Source organism: Bos taurus, chromosome 1, assembly GCF_002263795.3.
Source record: "Bos taurus isolate L1 Dominette 01449 registration number 42190680 breed Hereford chromosome 1, ARS-UCD2.0, whole genome shotgun sequence".
Taxonomy (NCBI): domain Eukaryota; kingdom Metazoa; phylum Chordata; class Mammalia; order Artiodactyla; family Bovidae; genus Bos; species Bos taurus.
The window spans coordinates 22829695-22843711 of NC_037328.1; the positions used below are offsets into that span (position 1 = coordinate 22829695).

The 14017-nt window shown below is 38.1% G+C and overlaps 1 protein-coding gene across 4 annotated transcripts in view; it reads right to left on the minus strand.

Moving 5' to 3' along the window:
• ABCC13 (ATP binding cassette subfamily C member 13) overlaps nucleotides 1-14017 on the minus strand; it is a 101027-nt gene that overhangs the window by 24049 nt on the left and 62961 nt on the right. For all 4 annotated transcript variants that reach the window (XR_009494779.1, XM_024993887.2, XM_024993883.2 and 1 more), the window contains 3 exons: nucleotides 11770-11845; nucleotides 2710-2770; nucleotides 1991-2210 (listed from right to left, as the gene is read on the minus strand). Coding sequence is in view for 3 of the 4 variants with exons in the window: in XM_024993887.2 (XP_024849655.1) it covers nucleotides 1991-2210; nucleotides 2710-2770; nucleotides 11770-11845 (357 nt within the window). In the remaining variant the exon portion in view is untranslated. The remainder of the gene's footprint in view (nucleotides 1-1990; nucleotides 2211-2709; nucleotides 2771-11769; nucleotides 11846-14017) is intronic.

Here is a 14017-nt window from a genome sequence, read left to right on the forward strand (position 1 = left end):
AAGGTGGTCCAACCAGTCCATCCTAAAGGAGATCAGTCCTGGGTGTTCATTGCAAGGACTGATGCTAAAGCTGAAACTCCCAATACTTTGGCCACCTCATGCGAAGAGTTGACTCATTGAAAAAGACCCTGATGCTGGGAGGGATTTGGGGGCAGGAGGAGAAGGGGACGACAGAAGATGAGATGGCTGGATGGCATCACTGACTCGATGGACATGGTTTTGGGTGGACTCCGGGAGTTGGTGACGGACAAGGAGGCCTGGCGTGCTGAGATTCATGAAGTCGCAAAGAGTCGGACACAACTGAACGACTGAACTGAACTGATGGTGACATAATAAAAGATAAGATGGGAGAGGAGAAAACAAAGCAAGGCCTTGAGTCACATACTTTTAAATGTTATCCTCATTTTCTGTTACCATAAGTATGTATTCTTTCTGTTTTCCCTTATGCACATCCTTAGATGTGCAAGGGAAGCAAGACTTCCATGTAGCTGATTTGTTTTCTTATTTAACTTTATCACTCTCCTTCACGTTATCTTTTCTCCTTATAAATACACAAAGATTGTCTCTAATTTAAAAGACCTTTCCTTTAATGGTTCTGTACTTTTGAGTACTGTACTTTTGAGAATCTTTCTTCTTACTCTTTCAAATCACTTAACTTCTTTGAAGGACAGTGTGAATCTACTTTGCTTACTGGGGGGAAAAACAACAGCAAAATATATCCACACTTCCCACTAAATGTGTTCCAAACTGAATTCATAATTTCTCTGTTCTCTCACTTAAGACTCTTCCCCACTGGTTTCTTTATTTTTGTCTTCATTGTTTTCCCAATTACTCGAACTTCAAAATCTCAAGTGATGCTCTCTTCTCACCCACAACAAATTTTATATATCTTTTCACTGCAGTGTCTTTCCTATCCATCCCTTTTCTGCAACCCCACTGCAGTTCTCTGACCCTGCCTCCATTCGTACTTTATTCAGCCTTATTCCATTCACTGCCCATTGGTTAGCACTGGACTAGATGCTTTGGGTGACAAGGAGATGGATCAGATATCTTTTTTACTTGGTTATTTTTATCCCTACCAATCCCAACTTCTCCCTGGTCTCTGACTTTAGTCCCTCCAATAAAAATCCATCTGTTTTTTCATCACACCAAGTTTATTCATATTCTGAAAAATAACTACAAATTCTGTCATTTCTTTCCCCCCTCAATTCTCAAAGTTTTCCACTTGCCTTTCCAACCATCATCTTTAACACATTTCCAAACTACCTTTCTACCTCCAGTTCCTCTCCTGCCCCATCAGTTACCTGAAGATAACTCAGATTGGCATCCTCAGCTATGCCTAGAGCCCCCTCAACTTTCCTATCCATCTTTATGAACATCTTTCTCTGCATCTCTCACCTTCCCTTCTCTGTGATCTCTGACAAAACTCAATCCATCTTTTCAGTGTCGCCTCAAATGCCAACTATGCCTTGGGAATTATCTTAATCTCTCAACCAAATATAGCTTTCCCCTGCTCTAAATCCTCCCAGTGTCGTCTTTTACTATTATACAAATATTGCTTGCCATGTAGTATTAAACTTTACTTACAATGCAGTTTTTAACAGACTCACTCACTGATCTTCACATCAGTCACAAGCCTCCCACATACAGTGACTAGCCATGTCGTCAAGACTTTGAGTCCTGAATGACTTAACAGATAAACCTCCATTTTCTCAGCTGTAAAATGGGGATAATGATACCTTTCTAAATACTTATTGCTAAGATTAAATGAGACAAATTTTTTAGTATGGGTCGTGTAGTTGACACATACAAGTTTCTGTTTATTCTCTCAAATATGGTGAATTAAAAATATATGTATTTGAATTATCAAAATACATGAATATTATGACGTAGATTTAAAAAAAATGCCTTATGCTTGCATCCAGATCAGTTAGGTTAGAAAAAGAAAAGAAAAGCAACTGAAAAAAAAAAAGCTAGACTTTTTTTTAACCTTGCATTAATCCCAGTAATCCATAGATGCTTAATTTCTTGCTTCTTATTTGCTTCCATTCTGTGAAATCATTCATGTGTTTTGCTTCTTTTGCCCAGGTACTAAGCCAGAGATTCTGTCCAGTTCCCACCAAATTCTGCCCCAGGCAAGTGGCCACATTCAGCCACACCCAGAGCCAGCCGAAGGCGTGAAGATACTTCAGAATGACTGAAAACTTCACCTAAAAGCAAAATTGTTTTTAAAAAATGATAAATTACTGTAATTAAAAGTCACACTAAAAGCTACATTTAAACCTACTGTGATATATTCTAAGCTTTATGACCTTGATTCAAGTTACCAACTCCTCTAATCCTCAGATTACTCATTTATAAATTGGAATAATAATAGTAGCCACCTTATAAGTACAAGCAAAGTACATTCACAGTCCTGAGGGCTTTAAAATAAGTGCTCAAATAATGTTAGTTACTATCATTAACAAGAATATACATAGTGAAATACACACAGCTAAATATCTTTAGTAAATAAGAGTATACGCAGCTAAATACACATAGCTAAATAATTAAACATCACTCTAATGTCCGATAGCTCATTTGCTTTAATTTCTTCAAAATATTATATAGCAACTCCCTTCAAATTCATTAAAAAATAGATGGTATTTGTTAATAATACTTACATGGGAGTGGTTAGTAACAAATAACACTAGTTATTCTGGTACTCACCCCACCAACAGGAATCTTTTCTTTTCTCACTGAGAACTGTTTCCTTTGATCCAATAAGGGCCTGATAAAGCAAGACAACATCCTTTTTTTCCTTTAGATTTTTAGATCAACCAAACATTTTTTAAAAGTTATACATGCTCAATCCCTTTTTTTGGATATTCGTCTGCTTTATTAACAGCAACCTGACTTGCCTTGACAATAACTTTGTTTCTTTAATCTCCTGGAAGGGAAATTGTTTATTCTTCCATACCCCACATATTTTAGAGCCAGGGCATACTGCCTGATTTTTTCACCGTTTCTTCTAGAAAATTGCCCTTCAAACTTGAGCCGAACTCCTAGATTGTTTAAGCTATTCCATCTGGCTGGACCATAATCTGTGCCTCCTCAGGTCTTTGCCTCCTGTCCTACCAGAAGACTAGCATCAAGCTAATTCATGCCACCTCAGTCTGCCACCATTCTGGGGGATGGCATAGCTGACAAGGACAACTGTATTAAACTCAATCTCTTCTCAACTTCATGACCTTCATACTTTTAGAGTCTGTCAGCTGCATGCTACATTGGCCATCAGCTTTCATGACCATAAACCATGAATCTTATTACCTGGAACTAATCCACCTTTGAAAACCCAACTCTAATTATTCCAGCCTCTGGCCATAATGTAACCTCTTCTATTTCTAAATCGTACATTCAGTTAGTCTCACTATATTTGGTTCTTATTCTATCGAGACTCTCAGTTTAAAAATGCAACTTTCTATCATCCATGCTCCCTAGGATGATCAATGATCCTGGTTTACCTGGGATCTTCCTGGTTTTAGAATCAATGGTCCCACGTTCAGGAAAACTCTCAGGACTAAGCACATCTATGTCCTGTCTTGAATCTTTTCATTATTCAGCCTGTACTCCATGATTACATTTCGCCCAAATGGTGGTGATATTCTAAACTTTAATAGTTTTCCTTTTCCTTCTATTAAGCTTCAACATTAGAACTCACAAGTCAGTCCTGATCATACTTGCTCCCTATCTGTGGAGTGCTACTTCAAAAGATCATAAAGCCCTGCAAACTGGCTCCACCATAAATTAGTATCTTCCTTCCATGTGGGTTTTCATAGTGCCTAGAAATTCTTGCATCTCTCAGAAGGGGCCTTGACATCCTATCTGATGGAGAAAGTCAACACAGACAGGGAAGTCAGTTGCCACACTTCCACATTCCTGCATCTCCACTCTGCCTTTTCTGACTCTCTCCTATAAAAAGCAAAGATAGTTCTCTCCTCAGATCCAAGGATAACCTTATGATCCGAATCACATTCTGCCCATTGCCTCAAAATACATTTATTAACTATAATTGTTTCCATACTTTCCTGCTGATGAGTCATTTAACAGTGCTTGATAAAAATGCAGATTGTAAGATTCCCGTCTGGAAACCTATCTTTAAAGGAATGATGCAAGGGATCATTTTATCGTAAGGCAAATTTTAAGATCCTCAATTGTTCTCTCTTTTTTAATCTTCATCTTCCTTTCAAGCATCTCTTTCCCATCAGCCCACAGAGAACTACACATTTTTCTCATCTTATAATTAATACCATCACCACAAAAATGATTTCACCCTCATTCCAGTGTTCAGTTATCCTCTTACTTCCTGCCTTCCTTCTGTAGCCAAATATTTTTCTGCCAAACCACCTTTTTTTTCTCCTTGAACTTTCCAACACCTGGCTGAAAGGGTTTCCAACAGTGGGGCCTTGATAAAGAAAGTACAATACTTACTGCTGTATTCTTGGGATACTTTGAAGATTATCTCACCTAAACTCTTCATAGAAATTAACATCATTGATCATCCCCTTGTTTAAGACATGTTTCCTTTTACTTCCTTACCATCATACCTTTGTGTTTTCTTCCACCTGTCTGGGTTTCCATTAGTTTCTTTGTCTTCTTTAAAAATGTATATTTCATGACACTCAGCTCTAGTCATTATTCCTTTCGTATGCTCCTTTTCTGAGCAATCTCCTCCACCCTCAGTTTCAACAAACTTCTTCTCTGTTGGTGACTCTCAAATGGATTTCTCAAGTCCAAACCTCTTTTCTGAGCTCCAGATACATACAGTAAAAAGCCTACTTGCCATCTGCTTCATCTCTACTTGTTTATCTCAATCACCCTGCACTGAACCAGTTATTTCTTACCTCTTCTAAAGCTTACTCTGGCCAAAACACTTCCTCTGTCTCAATCTTGACACATTTCCAACCATCACCATGGAGCTGTCAACTCTTCTGGAATTGTATTGCTGAAGAAATATTTGGAAAATACCGAATAGCACAAAGAAGAACAAGGACAAAGGAGGAGAGAGAAGAAAGAAAACAGAGGAGGAATAGAAGCTGAAGAAAAATACTCATAATGCTAATATTCCAGAGATATCTGGTGCTAAGGTGTTTGTGAGTACTGCTAGAGTCTTTATATGTGTGGTGTGTGTATGAGTCTCTCAGTCATGTCCAACTCTTTGTGACCCCATGGACTGTAGCCTGCCAGGCTCCTCTGTCCATGAGGTTCTCCAGAAAAGAACACTGGAGTGGGTTTCTATTTCCTTCTCCAATAAATGTGGTGTCATAATTCAAATGTTGCTCCATAACCAGTCTTACTTTTTTTTTTTTTAATGTACACATGGTCTTTGCAACTCAATATAAAATGCAGAGACATTTGTACAAAGGTACAGACCTTTGCCAACAAAGGTCTGTACAGTCAAAGCTATGGTTTTTCCAGTAGTCATGTATGAATGTGAAAGTTGGACCATAAAGAAGGCTGAGGGCCAAAATATTGATGTTTTTGAACTGCGGTATTGGAGAAGACTCTTGAGAGTCCTTTGGACAGCAAGAAGATCAAACCAGTCAATCCTAAAGGAAATCAACCCTGAATATTCATTGGAAGCACTGATGCTGAAGCTGAAGCTCCCATACTTTGGCCACCTATGTGAAGAGCTGACTCATTAGAAAAGACCTGGATGCTGGGAAAGATTGAAGGCAGGAGTAGAAGGGGATGACAGAGGATGAGATGATTGGATGGCATCACCGACTCGTGGAAATGAGTTTAATCAAGTTCTGGGAGATGGTGAAGGACAGGGAAGGCTGGCATGCTGTAGTCCATGGCGTTGCAAAAAGTTGGACACGAGTGAGTGACTGAACAACAACAAATATAATCAACCTCAAATATCATTCTATAATAACATTTTATTCTGTCATATGGCAACATAAGATTTTATCTTTTTACTAAATTAAGGCTTGTTCAACAAAATCAAAAGTTATGCCTGTTGCAGATTTTTCCTACTTTATTATTGTTACAATGCTCATTCTGTTTATACATCTCTCATGGTCCCTTGTAGGGACATAGGAACTTGAGACACGCTAAATTTTAAGTCATTTGATATATGAAATATCAAACTGACCTCTAGAAATTCTTAGCTGAGGTACATGCATGCCCCCATTTCTCCATGCTTCCCATTCTGTTTATCAGAATAAGAAATGGCTATTTGATCAGTTCAGTAGTTGTTCCCTGCCCATCTTTGGCATTTCTGTCAGGAAACATTCTGTGGGAGGTCTTGGTACATGCCCTTTGCCGGATCAGTTTCACCATCAAAAAAAAAGATACACTATTTAACAGACACTTTCATTGGAATAGCTCCTGGTATATGATTTGGGTTAATTACTGTCATCATCCTTCAAGCCCTTGGCATGGCTTCTGTTTGGATAAGCAAATTTAGCATTGGTGTCAAGCCAAAAAATTAATTCTTAATGTAGTGGGATATAAACTGCTATGAAACCCAACTGTTAAAAGGGAATTAAAGCATCCTAATTAGACATAACTAACAAAGACCAATAATTTAATGAACACTACACAAAAAGTTTCAGTTTTTCCAAACTACAATGTTAATTATTCTTTTTCCACAAAAATACTGCATGTGATCCTGGGCATTTTGTTGTGAATAACAGGTTTTATTTGAATTTTAAAAGAGCAAATTATTTTGTGCTGGTAGAGAAGTTTTAAAAATGAGTCTTGTTCTGTCCTTCAGAAACCCTTGGGAAAGTTGGCACGATACCTGTCTGCATATTTTTGTATAAAATATATAAAATTAACATACTGAAACCATTATCCCTGATCTGAGCATACAGTTGTAAAGTATGGAGTATGTATGGGAGGATTAAAGTGATTAATAGAGCCTGACATGAAAGCCAGAAGGGGGCAGTCTAGATGCTAAAATGGCATTTTCAGTTTATTTTATTCAAGGAAGATAGAAATAAGGATTTTAAGGAAATAAAATAATTAATATATACCATACAAAATTAAACCACAAAATGAAGAATAAAATGTTGAAACAGTTCCAATTATTTTAGTCCCTATTTGAAAACAAAACTAACACTAGTAAAGTAATGCTCAAGATTCTCCAAGCCAGGCTTCAGCAATATGTGAACCGTGAACTTCCTGATGTTCAAGCTGGTTTTAGAAAAGGCAGAGGAACCAGAGATCAAATTGCCAACATCCGCTGGATCATGGAAAAAGCAAGAGAGTTCCAGAAAAACATCTATTTCTGCTTTAATGACTATGCCAAAGCCTTTGACTGTGTGGATCACAATAAACTGTGGAAAATTCTTCAAGAGATGGGAATACAAGACCACCTGACCTGCCTCTTGAGAAATTTGTATGCAGGTCAGGAAGCAACAGTTAGAACTGGACATGGAACAACAGACTGGTTCCAGATAGGAAAAGGAGTATGTCAAGGCTGTATCGGAGAAGGCAATGGCTCCCCACTCCAGGACTCTTGCCTGGTGGGCTTGCCTGGAGGAGCCTGGTGGGCTGCAGTCCATGAGGTAGCTAAGAGTCGGACACGACTGAGCGACTTCACTTTGACTTTTCACTTTCATGCATTGGAGAAAGAAATGGCACCCCACTCCAGTATTCTTGCCTGGAGAATCCCAGGGATGGCGGAGCCTGGCGGGCTGCCTTCTATGGGGTCGCACAGAATCGGACACGACTGACGTGACTTAGCAGCAGCAGCAGCAAGGCTGTATATTGTCACCCTGTTTATTTAACTTATATGCAGAGTACATCATGAGAAACGTTGGACTGGAAGAAACACAAGCTGGAATCAAGATTGCCAGGAGAAATATCAATCACCTCAGATATGCAGATGACACCACCCTTATGGCAGAAAGTGAAGAAGAACTAAAAAGCCTCTTGATGAAAGTGAAAGTGGAGAGTGAAAAAGTTGGCTTAAAACTCAACATTCAGAAAACGAAGATCATGGCATCCAGTCCCATCACTTCATGGGAAATAGATGGGGAAACAGTGGAAACAGTGTCAGACTTTATTTTTCTGGGCTCCAAAATCACTGCAGATGGTGATTGCAGCCATGAAATTAAAAGATGCTTACTCCTTGACAGGAAAGTTATGATCAACCTAGATAGCATATTCAAAAGCAGAGACATTACTTTGCCAACAAAGGTCTGTCTAGTCAAGGCTATGGTTTTTCCTGTGGTCATATATGGATGTGAGAGTTGGACTGTGAAGAAGGCTGAGCGCTGAAGAATTGATGCTTTTGAACTGTGGTGTTGGAGAAAACTCTTGAGAGTCCCTTGGACTGCAAGGAGATACAACGAGTCCATTCTGAAGGAGATCAGCCTGGGATTTCTTTGGAAGGAATGATGCTAAAGCTTAAACTCCAGTACTTTGGCCACCTCATGCGAAGAGTTGACTCAATAGAAAAGACTCTGATGCTGGGAGGGATTGGTGGCAGGAGGAGAAGGGATCAACAGAGGATGAGATGGCTGGATGGCATCACTGACTCGATGGACGTGAATCTGGGTGAACTCCGGGAGTTGGTGATGAACAGGGAGGCCTGGCGTGCTGCGATTCATGGGGTCGCAAAGAGTCGGACATGACTGAGCAACTGATCTGATCTGATCTGAAGTAATTCTAATTCTTAAATTTCAAAGGGAGAGACTCTCAAACATTATTTGGTCCATATTCTTTTCCACCTTTTCTTTTGATGGGTAGTCACTTTTCCTGAGAATCCTTCCACAAGGAAGATTCATTGTTCTATCTCAGTATATCCCCCTGTAGAGAGTATGTGTTGTCGCGATTACTTCCTTGTATCTTCCAATCTCTAGTCTATCTTAATTCTGCACAAATTGGAAAAAATTGAGTATGTTTAAGAAATACAAGTTAGGTTGAAAGTCAGGAAAATTTTCTCCATATAATGTTGTCTTACCAAAAAGTAAAGCAGATTAAAAAAACAAAAGCTAGACTAGTGATCATATAGAAAGTCATAAAGTAGGAAATACATGGACATATGTAAAGAAATGCACATATTTTGGAGAAATGAAAATAAGTCTCTGATTTTTCATAGACAACATAAAAATGGTATGGAGGATTCAGGGACCTCCAATAACACTTTGATCACTTTTAATTACTTTTAGTAATTAGAAAGTAAGTTTGAGGCCAGACTGTGTTGACATGAATGTACCATAGTAGAATGAGGTAATCTTTTTGATGTGATCTTTACTGAAGAAGTAACTTTCGGCAAGCTGGTTTCTGTTTGAGCCTCCATAACTTGATAAATGTTTAGAAACCAGATCTGTAAACAAACCTCCATAAGGACTAGGGTTCTTTTTTTAAGGAAAAATTTTGCAAAAGTGGTCCACCCGAAACTTTGAGAGGTTCCATTTAGATATAACTAAAGATGACTTTTAAACAAGGAAAACTATTTATTATAAAGGAGAGGGTATGGTTATGTTTACAACAATAATTATTACTTTTTCACTTTTAAGCTTTAAAGCAAGCTACTCATTGAGTGTATGGTCAGACTATATACAAATGAAAACTATGATTCAGAGATGTGCACAAATGCCACAGCACACAAATTTCAAAGTCTGCTTCAGTGTTTCTGCTTCAGTGGATTTGCTTTTCTTGGATACCCTTAAAAATTGCACTCATATAAATGAAACACTGTTATAATGGTAAGAAAAAATAAAATGATAGTTTAAAGTTCCCTGGGTGTTCTTTCAGTCTCTAGTTATTTATTCATCCATTCACAATGCTTATTGAACACTAGGTTACAAGCTATTGAGTGTTTAGTTGAAATGTGTTATTTAGATGGCAGTAACAGAGAACAAAAAGACAAAAATTCCTGCTCTTATAAAGCTTAAAACCTAGAGGTAAGAGAAAGACAAAATACAAGCCAATACATTTTCTACTATGCAGGTAATTAATAAAAATTATGGGGAGAAAAGCACAGAAGGGATATTGTGATATAAAATAGGGTGGTTGAACAAGTCTTCATTGATGAGGTGACACTTGAGGAAAGACTTGCAGAAGTTGGGAGAACATAAGCCATATGGATATCTGGGAGAAAAATGCCCTAACTAGCGGGATCCCAGGGAAGGAGCATGTCTGATTGCCCAGGAATAGCAGAGTCAGGGCTGCTGGAATAGAATAGTGAAATGAGCTTTAGGAGGTTCTGAGATTAAAAAGATAAACAGGTTCAGGTCCTCCAAGGCTTTAAGCATATGTGCGTGCTAAACTGCTTCAGTTGTGTCTGACTCTTTGTGACCCTGTGGACTGTAGCTTGCCAAGCTCCTCTGTCTGTGGGATTCTCCAGGCAAGAATACTGGAGTGGGTTGCCATGCTCTCCTCCAGGGGATCTTCCTGACCCAGGAGGGAACCCACATCTCTTAATCTACCTGCATTGGCAGGTGGCTTATTTACCACTAGCACCACCTGGGAAGCCCTTAACAGGCCCTTGTAAAGACTTGGGATTTCACTCTGAGATGTGAACCTTTGGAGATTTGGGACAGAAGACTGATATGATCTGACTCATATCTGTGAAACAAACAACTTGATGTATGTTGTGAACAGACAGTACAGGGACAGGCTGTTGGCAGGAAGACTCATAAGAAGACAATTTTGTGATTTGGACAAAGGGCAGCTGTGAAATTGATGAGTAGTGTTTGAATTCTGGGTTATTTGATATATTTTGAAGATAGAGCCAATGGGGATTTGATGATGAATTGGATGTGGAAAAAGAGAGAGGTCAAGGGTGATTGCAAGATATTTTTATCTAAGTAACTGGAAGAACAGTGTTGCCATGAGCTGAGATTAGATGTCAAAGAGGAGGGTCCACCTCTGGGGTTCAGAGGACAAGTTGGGCTGGAGATATAAATTTGGGGTAAAGGTAACTAAAGTCAAGAGACTGGATGACAATACCTAGCCAATAAAAAGAAGCAGTCCAAGATCTTTAGGATCAAAGAGGAATAATTTAGTTTACCTACTCATCTAAACCTGGTATACACACAAAGCTCCAATCTGCAGCATCTGTATCATACACACATTCATAGGACTATCAATCCTTTAAAATAATTCAAGGTTGAAACTACAAAATCCTGAGCTATTAGATTCTAAAGTATTCATGTCTCTGTAGTTCATTCCAGCTCTCAACATTAGCAATTTGGACACAAGGCAGCTTTCAGTAATTCTATCTGCTTATTTTTAAATGACTCATTACTATTATTTCTTTCTTTCTTTCAATCTCCTCTTTGCAACTGTTGGGGGTAGATTAGGTTAATTTTCTTTAATCACTGCTCATTTTAGTTACTTATAAAAAGGAAAAATAAGTATAATATAACAATTCAGAGTCAGAGTTTTATTATTTTTTTGTCTCTTTCACTTTCTCATATTCTTTCCTCTCTCCTTCTGTCTCTCCCTTCCTTCCTCTCGTTTTTCTAAATAGATTCATTTGGGGGATATTTTTAGCACTTACACACACAAATCAGAGTAGATTTCTTCTGGTAGAATTTGACTAGAAATTACTAAGACTTACTATGTTTCCCAAACTGAGTCACATACATCTCACTTAAAAACTTCGACACAACCATGTAACTTATAGTTTAAAATTTGGAAACCACTAAGTACATTTTATATCCATCATAACATATAGATCCTTTTTTATAGGATACATTTTAAATGCTAAAAATGTAATTAATTAGTCTGTAATCCCCAAGAGTTGAGTATCGTCCTAATACTCACCTATCATTTTGCACCAGGATTTGGTCTTTCAGTACAGTTCTGGAGTTGATTACACTGACTTGCTTTAAAGCATGAGCTGGGAAGAAGATGGTGAGTGCTTTTATATCCATAAAGGCAACCAATGCACAAAATAGAAATATCATGAAAGATTATACAAATCATTCTTTGTGTTTTGGATTCGCAGGTATACTGGGAGCCCTTCCATTTTCCCCAGTATTTCCCCCTCATCTAAAATGTCCTGTAATGTCTTGATAAAACTAAGATTCTATAATGAAAAAGCCTACAGAAAATTCTTTTTTAGACATTAGAGAGAGTGCTAAGTTGTTTTGGATCTTCCACAGAAGGGTTTAATATTTGCCAAAGTGGAATGATTTTATTTAAAAGAAACATGGTATATCATCAAATCTTATTATTGTAAAATGCTATTATGGTGAAAATTGTTAAGAAAATACAATGTAAATTCCCCAAATCTCTGTCTTGTTCTTACTAATTTCAATACTAACAACAGCTTCCTATCTGTCAGCAATATTCTAAATGTTTTACATATTTTAACTCTAATGTTTCAAAATAACCATGAGGAAGATCCTACACTATCCTTATTTTACAGATAAAAAGTACAGAGAAAGCAGGTTACACAAATCAAAGCAGGTTACACAAATCAAAGCCACACATCTAGAACTACAAGAATAAGGTTCAAGTTGTGTGTGTATGAACGTGCACTCAATCGTGTCCAACTCTTTGACACTCAATGGGCTGTAGCTTGCCAGGCTCCTCTGTCCATGGGATTTCCCAGGCAGTAATACTGGAGGGAGTTGCCCCTTCCTTCTCTAGAGGATAATCCTAACCCAGGTATCTGTCCCTTGTCTCTTGCATCTCCTAAACTCCAGGCAGGTTTTTTATGAGCTGAGCCACTGAAGAAGCCCTGAGGTTCAAACTTCTGTTAGTGAATTCCATGGGAAACATCTCAGAGTTCAGCAGATTTTTGTCTTTTTTTTCACAGTATAATACTTGAATTTCAGACTTCTTATTTTTAAAAGGAAGGAATTGGAGATTTCTGAGCTCTCTACATGCGTTCTATGCTTTTTGTTTCTAGAAGTAAACATTTGGCCCTTAAAGGAAGCATCTGATTTGCATCAAGTGTCTCTGTGAAACACAGGATTCCATGTCTCACAGAATGAAAATTTGGGGATGTTGTAGCCTCTTCTGCCTAGGGCACATTTTCATCTTCATAGCTGATAATGATAAACATTTACATTTATGTATTTACAATTTACAGAATATGTTCACATACATTGTACAATTTGAGCATCAGAATGACCTGATAAGATAAAGAGAATAAAATAGGTAAGCTTATCCATATTTTTCAGGGAAAAGTAAAATTCAGGACAAGTGACTTGCCTAAAGCCCAAAGTTGTCAAAGAGACAAAGAGGGAGGGGGAGAGACAGAGAGAGAGAGAGAGAGAGAGAGAAAGATTGACACACTCCTTCCTGTCTTTCATTCTAAGTCAGTGGGCTTGTTCCTACAAATTTGATATAATGTATAAGAGCTTGATTGGCCTCTGGCATGAAACAGAGGCAGCGAAGGATTTAAATTCTGCAATTTATCACCTGTCTTAACTTGTGCAAGATACATATTCTTTTTGTAAAATCAGGACCATGCAGCCTCAGGAGGTTTTGGGAGAGATTTAAGCAAAACGTTTGTGAATATACTGACAAAATTAATACCCAAGATATCCTAGCTATCATAAGTATTATTAGTATGGATAAGAGCCTAAACTTCTAAATATAAATATGTAAATTCACCTTTGTATTTCACATCTTTTTTGATAAAGTCTTCTCTAACTCTTGATTGATTCTGTTTTATAATATTCCCATGAGGTGACGCTTGTAGATTTTTCAGAGCTGGATGGATTTTTAGAGATCTGATGTATCCAAGCCAAATAATAATATAAATTCTACTTGAAAGAAAGTGAAAGTCGCTCAGTTGTGTCCAACTCTTTGTGACCCCATGGACTATACAGTCTATGGAATTCTCCAGGCCAGAATACTGGAGTGGGTAGCCTTTCCCTTCTCTAGGGGATCTTCCCAACCCAGGGATTGAACCCAGGTCTCCCACATTGCAGGCAGTTTCTTTACCAGCTGATTCACAAGGGAAGTCCAAGAATATTGGAGTGGGTAGCCTATCCCTTCTCCAGTGGATCTTCTTGACTCAGAATTGAACTGGGGTCTCCTGCATTGCAGGCAGATT